At 37.4% G+C, this 12,471-nt stretch overlaps 1 protein-coding gene across 3 annotated transcripts in view; it reads right to left on the bottom strand.

The window, feature by feature from the left end:
• Positions 1–2,315: 2,315 nt before the first annotated feature.
• RGS7BP (regulator of G protein signaling 7 binding protein) overlaps positions 2,316–12,471 on the bottom strand; it is a 92,782-nt gene continuing 82,626 nt past the window's right edge. For 2 of the 3 annotated variants that reach the window (XM_019743787.3, XM_088796522.1), the window contains exon 6: positions 4,913–9,030. In XM_019743787.3, the coding sequence (XP_019599346.1) occupies positions 8,939–9,030 (92 nt within the window). In that variant the 3' untranslated portion in view covers positions 4,913–8,938. Of the gene's footprint in view, positions 2,611–4,912; positions 9,031–12,471 lie in introns of those variants that run through there. The other variant, XM_019743792.3, reaches the window with a different exon arrangement.

The raw sequence follows: 12,471 nt of genomic DNA, 5'->3' as shown, positions 1-12,471 counted from the left end.
TACTAGTAATTGTGTTTTATTAGACAGAAAAAAGATACAAGAAATTTGAAGAGGATAAGGTTCTAGAGATGTTGTGGGTCCCTAATAACAGTTGCTACTTTTAGCTTCCTGGCAACAAATTCACTATCCTTAACTGTCCCCAGCAGATGTTTTAAAGGCGGCAGGTGGAGAGGAAGTCCCTAAAAGTGCAGTATGAGTTTTAGCCACCAGCAAGTGCCTGGGCACTATTACAAATTATGCCAGATTGTTACAGGCTTTTATCTAACAATGAGAACATAGAGAATGGAACTCTATGTACTCATCGTATAATATTATTACTTAGCAGCTGTGTACCTGGGTGTATAGCCCAACTCCATTCCTCAGATGACCTTTTGGAACCGGCCTTCTCTATCTCTAGTGGACCTCACATGTCTACAGCACTGTATGTTCTCATTGTATAATATTTGTTCTAATCATTGAGTGGTTGGGTGCCTGGGGTTTAGCATAACTCCATGTCCTCATATGACCTTTTGGGACTAGGCTTCTCTGTCCCTAGTAGACCTCACCATGCGTCACAAGAGCATAGGCAGATCCTGTTGGTCTGAGCATTCTTTCTAGGGGACATCACACTTGTGCACTATGTAAATGACATCATGTTACCTGTAGTGAGGACTCCACATGCCTTGGTAAGACACACCGACTCCAGAGGATGGGAGATACATTTTACAAAGATTAAGAGGCCTGCTACATCAGTGAAGTTTTTAGGACTCCCGTGGTCTGCCTCCTTCTTATAGGGATCCACTGAGGAATTTATGCTTCCTATCTAGGGGTCTAGAATCTGTGTGTCTGGAGGTCCTGGGTCATAGAGCAAAGAAAATAAGATCACCACGAAACTTTAAGCTACCACTGCTATCTGGTCACTTTAGGTTCCTCATGCCAGAAAACTAGTAGGCAAATAAAAGAGGTACCATACTGAGAGAGGTTGTTGGCCCTGATCATCATGAGGAGGGAGAGCTACTGCAACATAATGAGGGCACAAAGGAGAATGTTTGGCACTCAGATGACCCACTGGGGCACCACTAGTTATGCTCATGCCCAGGTTTAACTGTAAATGGGCAAGTACAGCAACCACAATCTACTAAAGGTATGATAACCAGGGTCTCAGACCACTCAGGGGTGAGGTCATTGTACCAGTCAACTCAGAAGTGCCAGACTAGGATGGAGGGAATCTAGAATGGGTGGTAGAGAAGGGAATCAGCTATATAGTGTTGGGACCAGCTCCATAAGTGGAAGCTGTGGTTTGTCCCATGATCCCTCTTTTTGTATATGTGAATTGTAATAACAGAATCCAGAAGAAGCTATACCTGGCTGGAGTAAATCAGTGTGAGAAGCAAGTGGATCTGAGCATTGCTGGGAGTGAACTGCAATGGGTGCTGTGGTGCTTGCCCAGATTTCTTTTACTGAGCCATAGCATCCATCTCTCAGCTGCTGTGAATGTTGCCTGGTAATGGCAGTGTGCATTCTTTCACACCTAGCTTTCGTTCATTCAACATTATAATGATTTTATTCTTTCATCTGGTTGTATGTAGCCGTAATGGAGTTCATTTCTTTTTACTGCTCTATAGTATTCAATTTTATCAATGAAACACAATTTTCCATTCTTCTGTTGCTAGACCTTTGAACTGGTGATGGGTTTTGGCTGTTTCAAATAATGCCACTATGGATATTCTTTTACCTGTCTTTGAATATACACACATACCGTATTTCCCCCAAAATAAGACCTAGCTGGACAATCAGCTCTAGTGTGTCTTTTGGAGCAAAAATTAATATAAGACCCAGTATTATATTATGTCATATTATATTATATTGACCCGGTCTTATTTTACTATAGTATATTTTAATAAATATTTTACTTATTTTTGCTCCAAAAGATGCATTAGAGCTGATTGTCCAGCTAGGTCTTATTTTCAGGGAAACATGGTACATTTTGGTTGGGTCTCCACCTAAGAGTGAAACTACACATATGTTCTACAACAGTGTTAAACAGTTTTCAAAAGTGGTTTGCATCCTGTAAATACTAATGCACAGCTCTGTGGGTATGAAGATATTCTTCTGTATTATCTTTTGGGAGATTTATTGTTTCACCATTTACCTTAAGGTCAATAATCATCTTGGAATGAAGTAAAGGTGAAGTTGAATTTTTTCCATATGCAAATCAATTGACCATTTGGCTTAAAAACACTATTTATTTAAAAGATTTTCCTTTTTCCACTGTTCTGTAACACAGTATCAAGCAACATTTCATTTGTCTGATTTTTCTCATAAAAGAGCTTCGATACTAGGAAAGTAATTGGACAGGTAGTTCGTTGAACCTTTTGCGTGTTGATATTATTTTCTCCATTTTACTCGCAGGAACTTGAGGCTTACAGAAGTGAGTTAATTTAGTGAACAAGTTTTTCTATACAAAGATTCATGTTATTAATTCCTTTAATAAGATAGAAGTTAGTTGATTAATTAATTGCGCTGATGACAGTATGGAGATAGGTGATCCAGGTCTGCTACGGCATGTCTGTCATCTTCATGCTGGGTCCCAGACAGTTGTTTCAGCTCCCACCCTCATGCTCTTGCAGTCTAGTGAGAAGAGAGGAAGAGCATGGAAATTCATGCCCATTATTTTAGGGATGTTACCTGAAAATTGCATGATTCCATTCATATCCTATTGGTTAGCATTCAGTTATATAGCCTACAACCAAGGGAGTCTGGGAAATGGAGTCTTTAGGTGGCTAGTGTCTTGCAGAAATTTGAGATCTCTGTTTTTAAAGGAATAAAAAGAGGGAATGGATATTGGAACTGTGAGCCATAGCTGTGTACTTGGTTGCAGAAGATCTGAGATTTAGACAAAAATCTGTATAACTCCACGCTGTACTGCACAGCCCTTGACAACTAGCTGGAACTCAAAGTTCTCCTTTTGAAAAACTTCTTGGGATAGATGCATTCCTGTCAGAATGTAATTTCTAGATGTTTCTCTAGACATGTATATAATTTCCTTTTACTAGACAATCAAATTATTTAACTCACTGTTTTGTTGTTATAACTCTCAGAAAACTGAGCTAAATGTTGAGAACTTGTTAAGTATTGAGTCAAAAAGTTTCCAAATCCTGTTTTAATCCTTCTTCCACTGACTTCACTTTCACTTTTCTTTCTCTTACCTTATTCCTTCCCTTTCTCCCTCTTTTCCTTACCTCCTTCATCCCTCTCTCTTTCCTCCTCACCCTTCTTTCTCTCTCAATCAATCAAATCTCTCTCCCTCCCTCCTGCTCCCCTTCTCCCTCTCCCACTGCTTCCCCCTCCGCCTCTCCCTCCACCTCTCCTTCTACCTCTCCCTCTCTCCTTTTTAAAAGTCATGGCGCCCTGGTGTTTCCTCTCCATATCGCCACTGTCTGCAGTGACAGGAATAAGTCAAGGGTGTGGGGGGCAGGGGATGGGGAGGATGAGGGCAAGTGGTGAGTCAGAATGTCTCTTTCACTTTTTCATTATTTTTTAAACTTTTATTATTAGTTTTTATTACACAAGTAATACATATTCATTGTAGAAAAATTAGAAAACACACAAAAGCAAAAAGAAAAAAATAATCACCCATAATCCCACTACCCATAAATTACTACTATTAACATTTAATGTATGTCTTTCTAGCTTTCCTATGCATATATATACATACAGAGATATATTTATATATAATTTTCTTTTTTACAAATATTGTGTCATACTATACATACTGTTTTATAACATGTTTTTTTTAATTTAATATATATTGTGAACATTGCTGTTTATTCCCTGAAAAATTATACAGATACTACATGCTCATTGTGGAAAATTCAGAAATTACAGATATGCAAAAAAAATATATAATTGTTTCAAATCTCACCTCCCAGAGATAAATGCTGTTAACATTTTAGCAAATATCCTTTCAGACCCTTTAATGCACACATGTATATGTATATTTTAAAAATGGAATTACACTATTGATTTCTTCTGTAAATTTTTTTTCAGTTGACAGTATAGCTTCTTCATTTCCATAAATATACAGATGGTGCTTACTCATAAGTGGTACACAGTATTCCATTGAAAGGTTATGCCATATTTAACCAACCATATACTGTAGACTTATTTACATTTTTTCCATCTTTCCAAATAGTGCTGCTATAAGCATCCTTTCTTGCATATATTTTTGAATAATGAATGAACATATCTTAGTTTGTTTTTTCTGATCTTTTTAATGAGAATCTCCCTAAAGTGTAATTACTTGGCATATACGTAAAATATATTGCCAAAATATTTTCCAGAAGGATTGACTCAGTTTACACTCTTGCTGATTCTGGAAGAGAATATTCATTTCCACACTTCTTTCTGTTCCTGGGCACTTTAACTTCTTTATACCATTTGCTTTTCTGATACATAAAAGGAATATATTGTAATAATTTGCATTTTTGATTACTAGCATATTGAAACATTTTCATATTTATTATTAGTGCACTATTTAAATTTATGGTACATTGTTAGTTTGTGTCTTTGGCTCAATTTTCTACTTGAAAGTTTGATTCTTTTTGAGTCATAAAATGTCATTCATGAATTCATTATTCACCCATTCAATAAATATTTTTTCAGTATTTGCTTTGTGTCTAGCACTGTGTTAGGTGTTGAGGATATAACAGTAAGCAAAATAGACATGGTTGCTGCCTTCTTGAACTTCCAGTTTAGTGGATATAGACAATTCAATAAGCAATAATGAAAACAGTGCAGTAAAAAAAGAAAATAATGAAATGGGAATATTTGGCTGGGCAGGGGGTTGCAGATCATAGAAACTTCACCAAGTAGTGGAGTTTAAGCTCTTGATATATGTTAGAGGTCTATACTCTGTCACATGTATTTGAAATTTTGTTTTCTCTTAATTTGGTTTATTCTTTACTGTGTTGGAGTTTTGCAGTTTTAATTGGTCAAATCCATCCACCTTTTCCTTTGTGGCTTCTTCCTTTAGGGTCATGCTTAGAAAGGCTATTTTCTTCCTACATTAACATCACAAATATTCATGAATATTGTCAGGTAGTCCTTTTATATGTTTATTTGTGTGCCTTAACATTTAAATCTTTACTGCACCTAGAATTGATTTTGATGGAAGTTATGAGGCATAGATCTAATATTTTCCCCAACAAATGGCTAATCCATTATCCCAATATAACTTGCTTAATAATCCAAATTTTCCTCATGGATTTGAAATGTCACCTTTATGCTGTACTCAGATCTTCTATGTTTTGGGGTTTATTTCTGGACTTTATATTTAATTCTCATGATTTATTTTGGGCCAATAGCATCACTGCTTTCCTTTTTTCTATCTATAGTTACCTGATCGTTGAGCATTTTGCATTTGGTGATGTTTTAGAACACAGATGATAGACATTGCTTAGGTCTGTGTGTTGGGTGGGAAGTTAGTCTAGGAGATACCCTTAGTCATTTAAACTCTAAGACTTCCAGAGTCTTAAATTCCATATGGGATTATTGTTAATCTGGCTTGTTTGTTTGCTGCCTTAAATAAATTAGATACTTTGATACTCTGTATTTGTTGTCCCCTCTCACTCTAAAGCTCAGCTTTCAGTAGGTGGCAGTATTGCCAAACAGTAAGTATCCCAATGTTACAAGAAGCACCAAGGAACACAATGATCTGGCAGGATTTTATAATTTCCCCCAAGAGCTTTCATTAGAGGAGACATCAGGGCTGTGCTACGTCTAACGTCTTCTTTTACCCTTGAACAATGGCACAACCAGATGGGTGCAGTGAATCTGTTCCTAGATGTGTGCACAACATTAGTTGTCAGATGTTTTTAAAGCGACTCCTTGGCCTTGTGGGCATTTCTTTACAAACCTTACCCTAAAGTGCCTCTGGGCCCCACCACTGATGGATTTAAAGCTTGGAAATGTGGTTTTAAACAAAGTAATTGTGGTGGGAGTCAGGTGACTTTTATTTTCTTTATACTTGGTAGTATTTTTCAGATTTCCCACAAAGAACATGTATTGTCTCTGTAATCTGGAAGAAAAAAAAAAATCAACATGGGGTATTAAAAATATGGTGGTAACATGGATGATTGTGTGCCAGAAAAAGTTCACGTCCTTTTCTCTTTCAAGCATGTGAGTACATGCAACAACATGGGTTCAGTGTCTCTCCTTATCCCTAGAGATTAGCTCAGTGTTATTGCTAATCTAAAAGCAAAGTTCTAGCAGAAAGCTGAGACAGTAGAACTCTCATCTCATGGAACGACACCTGAGAAAGTCCTTTGGTAGGTGAGAGGAGAGTAGCATCAACAGTGGCCTAATGGGAGATACTAAATTACCTATTGCAACTAGGAGCCAGTGTAGGTTATCAAGACTTTGAGCACTAAATTTAATTTTAGGACCTGCTAGTGAAAAAAAAGTCCATAAATCTTGGAGTGTGTCTACGGGAACTACAAAACTGATCAAAGGCTGGGAAACAGGCACTATGCATAAAAGATAAAGTGGCTGAATTTATTTATCTTAGATATGGAAAGTCTAGTTGGGGAATTAGACAAATTCCCATCTCCATGAAATGCTGCTATAGTCCTCCCGTACATGGAGGTGAGACCTGAATTTATTAACAGTCTTCAATTGTACAAAGGACAATTGCACAGAAGGTAAGTGTCACTTTCAACGTTGAGACTAAGGCTAGAGTGAGCACAAATTAACCAAGCAGAAGTGATTTAGGCCAGGCAGTTAGAAGAAAGTGCTGAACACCACGGTTAAACTTATCAGTTAATAACTTTGCATGGATTAGTAGGAACTAGAATGAAACTATGGGTTTAATATGGTATGAAAATGGGAGAGGGCAGAGACAGAACGCGCCAAATTGGGCTACCTCATAATTTCTAAAACAATGGACCTCAAGTTAATTAACCTCAGAATATGAAAATGAACTGCATTCAGGAAAGGATATTAATCTTTAATCAAACCTGATTTATGAAAATCAGGTAATCTGGCGTGGTTACCTGCTTTGCAGGGGAGTATATACTCATGGAATCTTTAAATAGCATATTCCCACAATGTTTTCCAAGTATGTGATTTTGAAAATTGTGATTTTTCTCATATAATTTTGGAGGGTCCTTCTTTATATGAAGCCAGACAGACCTATAATAATCACACATCAATTACCAGTTCATTGGAACACAACTTTGGGCTCTAAGAATCAGGCCAACAACCAGCTGGTATGATCTAAATAGAGACCTGCATTGCCTTTTGAAATCTCTTCCAACTATTCAATCCTTTCATTTTCAGTCAAAAAAGATAGAAGACAATTCACAGGATAGTTTCCACAATGTTAGATATTAGTTTGAACTATATGAAATTGCTCATTTTTAGGTCAAAACAGGCAAATATCAGCAATTTCATAAAATTCAACCTAATACAATAATTATTCCAGTAATATGTCTGTACCTGTCTTCCTCCTCACTAAAGCAAAAGGCTTTAATATATTTAGTTTTCAGGTCAAAATATTGGTGGACATATAAACACCTGTGCACATAAGTACAGAGAAATTATAGGGTTGGGATTAAAGATGCATCGTGGATAAGTCACTTATAGGCATCTAGCTCATCATTTTAAGAAACACTAGTGCCTCTTGTCAGACTTTAGGATTTTTCAGACAATGGAAAACAAGAAAAGTCCAAATGCCTGATCTCTCAACCCATGGGGAATTCTGTCTGGGAAACGGGCCAAAGTAAGAACAGGGGGAAATACAACAAAATTTGTACCATGTTACAAGTTTAGTGGAGGAAGATCACACCGAAGCTGTGAGCAGAAAAAGAAAGCCTGGAAAACAAAGCACGTGGCTTCCTCCTTTCTAAAATATAGTATTGCTTCATGTGGCCTGCTTTCAAGATTCTAAGCATAAGATAAGACACCAAGTACACATTGGAAAAGTCATATCTGCATAGTCATCTAAAAAGAGACAAGCTTAGCTTAACTAAAACGATTTTATTAACAATGTAAAATGTTAAATATTTTAACGATCTGAGCTAATTCCAGCATGCCCTAAAAGAGTTAACACTATGCTGATGTGCAGACATCATGCTTCAGATTTCAATTAGAACAAAATGTGATAATATTCAATGTTACATTTGAGGGTAATTGTATATGTTACTACACCATTTCCTAACTGGATTACTTCATTCTCCAAGAAGCTGAAAAAGACACCATTGGATCAAAAGGAAATTAGTTGCCTGTATGCGTTGTATGAAGGTTTTAGGATTATTGTGTATTTACAAAATTTAAATACTTTTCATATATGGTTTTTGTGCATTATAAATTAAGATATTTTTTCTGTTGAAGCTCTTAGATTCTGACAGAATGGAAGACTAAATGTAAATGAAAGCAGAGAAAGCAATAGTGAGGTGGTATGTTTGATTATAATATTATTTCTAATGATATTGATATATTGGATTTTTAACAGTTTTTCAGTTTTAAATAGATTTCTATGTTTAAAGACTTCTTCCATATATGATCAATTGTTAACGTGAGATCAGCAAGAGCTATAGATATACTATTGTACATGAAATAATGTTTCTCTGTATAATACATTAAAAAAAAACCTTTAAGTCATTTAAAAATCATAATTCTTGCGTCTGTCATGGTATGGTTTGAAGCAGACATGCACAATGTCAGATTTAAAAATCCTTTTAAAAACAGCCTGCTTTTTGATTCTGTGTTTCTTTTTTCCTTGACAGCAGCTACTTTCAAATGTAAAATCATTTAAAAGGGAAGGGGAGGCAGATAAAAGGAATGAGGAAGCATAGAAAACCTAGTCAAAACCAGTAACTGTGATTCAGCTGTCTGGAGGTCCTTGGCTTCTGTGATTTTGTTTCAGGTCTCCCCAGTGGTGGGTTCCAGGTGAAATTGTCTAGCTTGAGACGAGACAACATAGCCCAAAGAACCTTCTCTTCCTTCTTCTAACCAAGGGGTAGGAAGTTAAATTTAGAAGGCTGCTGTCATCTGTGATGGGACAAAGTACATATGAGTAAAATACAGACAAAACCTTCTTTTTATGAATTGACTTTAAAAATCCACCATCTTTTGAATCAAGGTTTCTTAACATCATCACTATTGATATTCTGGACCAGATAATTCTTTGTTGTGGAGGGCTGTCCTGAACATTGTAGGATGTTTAGCAGCATCCTTGGCCTCTACTCACTAGATGCCAGTAACACCCCCCCCCCCCACACACACACCAGTTGTGACAACTAAAAATGTCCCCAGATATGAACACATATTCCCCACAGGAGGGGCAAACAGCCCATAGCTGAGAAGCACTGTTTAGGATTAAAGATTAACTGTGTAGAGGCAATCTTTCAGTGGGGAGAAGTATAGCTTCTTAGAAAAAGCCCATGCTTTGGCGTAAGGTTGGCTTCTTTCCTAAACTTGCCTCTGCTATTGACTTGCTCTGTGACTTTGAACACAATTTAAGCTTACTAAGCTTCAGTTTTCCCATCTGTAAAGTAGGGTTTAATAGTAGGTGAGGATTAAACGAAATAGTCAATGAGAAATATTTAGCTTGGGTAGATACCTTGCTTGGTGCCTAGCATAGAGGAAACACTCAGTAAACATAGCTGTTACTAACTATTTCCCTTTACATAGGGCCATTGCCTTATTTCATTCACTTACTCCATTCACTTACTTCATGCCCCAGGAAGACATTTCAACTACTTGTTGAGTCTTTCTCTAGTGCTTTCTATAGATTTCTGTAACAAGGGCATCACGAGAAGATTGCCAGCTATGGAATTCTGATGTTTTGGTTTGAAAATTTTAGCATGATGACAAGTAGAGGAAGAAATAAGCCAGGAAACCAAATCTGGTTTAATGAGCTGGGCTTTTAGGAAATAGTGCAGTCCAAAGAAAGGGTGAGTAGAAATACTGTGTTGGAGCAGAACTGGCCAGTGTGGGTCCCAGAGGCTAGAGAAGGACCACAAGGAAATAACCTGGAATCTGCCAACTAGGGCAGTGCTAGGACATATCAGACTGGACCTAGGGGCAACCATATGGCTAGTTGGTGTTGGCAACGGTTATGGACCTAAACTCTGCCAGGATTAGTTGCACTGCCCTTCCAGAGCAGAGCTTAGCTCTGGAGCAGACGGGACCTTGAGAAAGAGCCCAGAATCAGGAGTTAGGTGAAGACATGGATAAAGGGAAGAATGTATCCCACCTCACTAAAACTGGTTTGTAGATGAGGGTTGTTTTCTGTTGATCACTGAGCCTAGACATTCAGAAACTGTCAAGGACAGCAATGCGTCCTCGTTTTCTGGTCCTCTTACATAAATTGTGTCAATCAAGTGCCCAAGCTTTTCCTCCCCTTCCCCAAAGGTTCTCAGGTGTCATACTTTTAAATAAATTAGCATCACCACCAAGGTGACAGTGTTCCTTGGAATGGAACACTACTTTGTATATTTAGATGGAACTGGAGTAGTAAATAGGAGACGGGGACAAAAATGGGCGCCCCAGCGGGGCACATCAAATTAATCAAACACAGTCCACTCTCCCAGTCCCCACAGGTTAAAATCCTCTCTTAAGATTCATATTCTGCTAGCATGGGGGTGGGGGGAAGAAGATTCTCTTTGTCCTTTACATAGTGAAATATAAATCACTATGATCTGGATGTCAACATTTTGAGAGCTAAAAATAGGACATCTCTCTTTTATAGTTAAACTTGCCCCCAATAGTTAAGACATTGAAAGCAATCTGAGATATTATATATAAGCCTGATTTCTCAGAATAATCTCTCAGAGATGAATCATGATATATTTAGAACAGAAAGATAACCTACTTTCTCACCATTTTAGGACTCTTACTTCTTTAACTACCAAAGGAGCAATGAACTTAACCTAACTAGACATGGCAAAGACATAGGAGATTCTGAAGGGTAAAGTATTTTACTTTTCAGTATCTCTTTGCATACTGACTATACTTCCTGAAACTCAAGTTCATCTGGAATTCAACGCTGCCTTGGAACAGAATCAACCAAACTATGAAGATATTTATAGGGACGAAAAATCTTTGTATTTCTAGTTCTTTAAGACTTAGCAGATCTATTTCCTGAATTCCCATATATCTTTCCCTTTCTCCAAACATTTAAGAGATTTGGGGAGTGACCTTACTGGTATTTATATATTATAAAAAGCAGTTCTGGTTTCCACTACATGAGGAAATGTCCACTATAATGTTATATTTACAAAGAAAGTGGGCATATGTGTGCTGTGGTATCTGTCTGCTGTGGTGGTATGTTTGCTCCCATTCTCTCTCTTTTTTTATGTATTAAAAGCACACAGGTATTATAGACAGGTATGAGATTTGTATCAAGACTGACCCTTGTATCTGTGCATTCATTACAGTGAATTAGAAACCTTTTGTGCTATTGAAATTCTCCCCACTCAGTCTTCTTTTGTGTATACACGCACACACATAAGCATATATAGCACTCAAAAGCGAATCGGAATTGTTAGGTTTGATGAGAAAGTGCCAGGATGTTAAGCAAAGAGCAGGCGGCCTGTTAAGGACGACTGCTGGTTTGGGGCATCTTTGTAGAGTATTTATGACAACTTTGCCCAGCTCAGAGCTTGTCTCATCATCACCTAAGGCTGAGGTGACACAAAAGCTCAAAAATTCTTGGCAGAAAGTCAGAGCAGCTTTCTACACCATAGGAAGCTGACACCTGCAGTAAATGCTGAAATTCACGGAGCAGTAAGTGTGCTTGGAATAGTTTGAAGCGAATTCAACTCCAAGGAAAAATGTCTTTTCACATTGATTGAAATCCTGTCTCTGAAGTAAAGGGTTGCCAAAGGAATATGAGGTAAATGGACTGTTTCCCCACTCATTCTAAGCTTTCTGGGCTAATCCACCTGACATTGTTGGGACATTTTTGATATTTATTGCGAATGTTTGAGACTTTTGTAGCATTTTTTTTCTCCAAAGTACATAGTCTCAGACAACTGTGACTTTGGACAGTTTTAAATGTGAAAATAAAAAGTGAGAAAGGAAAAGGAAGGAAGGGAAGCATAGGAAAAAGTGAGAGAAAAGAAGACTAGGAAATTCAGTCATCAGTAAGTTCAAACCTCGGTCATTCAGTGTTTCATCCTTGGATACTTCTGAAGCTAGGGACACCAGAGTCCCCTAAGGCACAATAATACAATGTCTCTATTGCTCAAATTTCTTTTGCTAATAAAAGGTGTCTTACTTAAGTGACATGCTAAAAAACAGAAGGACATGAAAATGAGTTTTCAAATAACAAACTGAGTGTTTGAATTTAAAGCTATGCTCTTAGGTAAAGTCAAGAGAAGTACTTGTATTAGAACTGCAGTTGGCAAGTTTCCAATCAAAAAAAAAAAAGTGACCTTCAGCGAACCCAGTGGTTCTCAAACATGAGCTGCATCGGTATCGTCCGAG

This window comes from Rhinolophus sinicus, chromosome 3 (genome assembly GCF_057876585.1).
Source record: "Rhinolophus sinicus isolate RSI-liver-muscle chromosome 3, RSI-T2T, whole genome shotgun sequence".
Taxonomy (NCBI): Eukaryota; Metazoa; Chordata; class Mammalia; order Chiroptera; family Rhinolophidae; genus Rhinolophus; species Rhinolophus sinicus.
The sequence above is the reverse complement of the archived record's forward strand: the minus strand, read 5'-3'. Positions and strand labels throughout refer to the sequence as shown.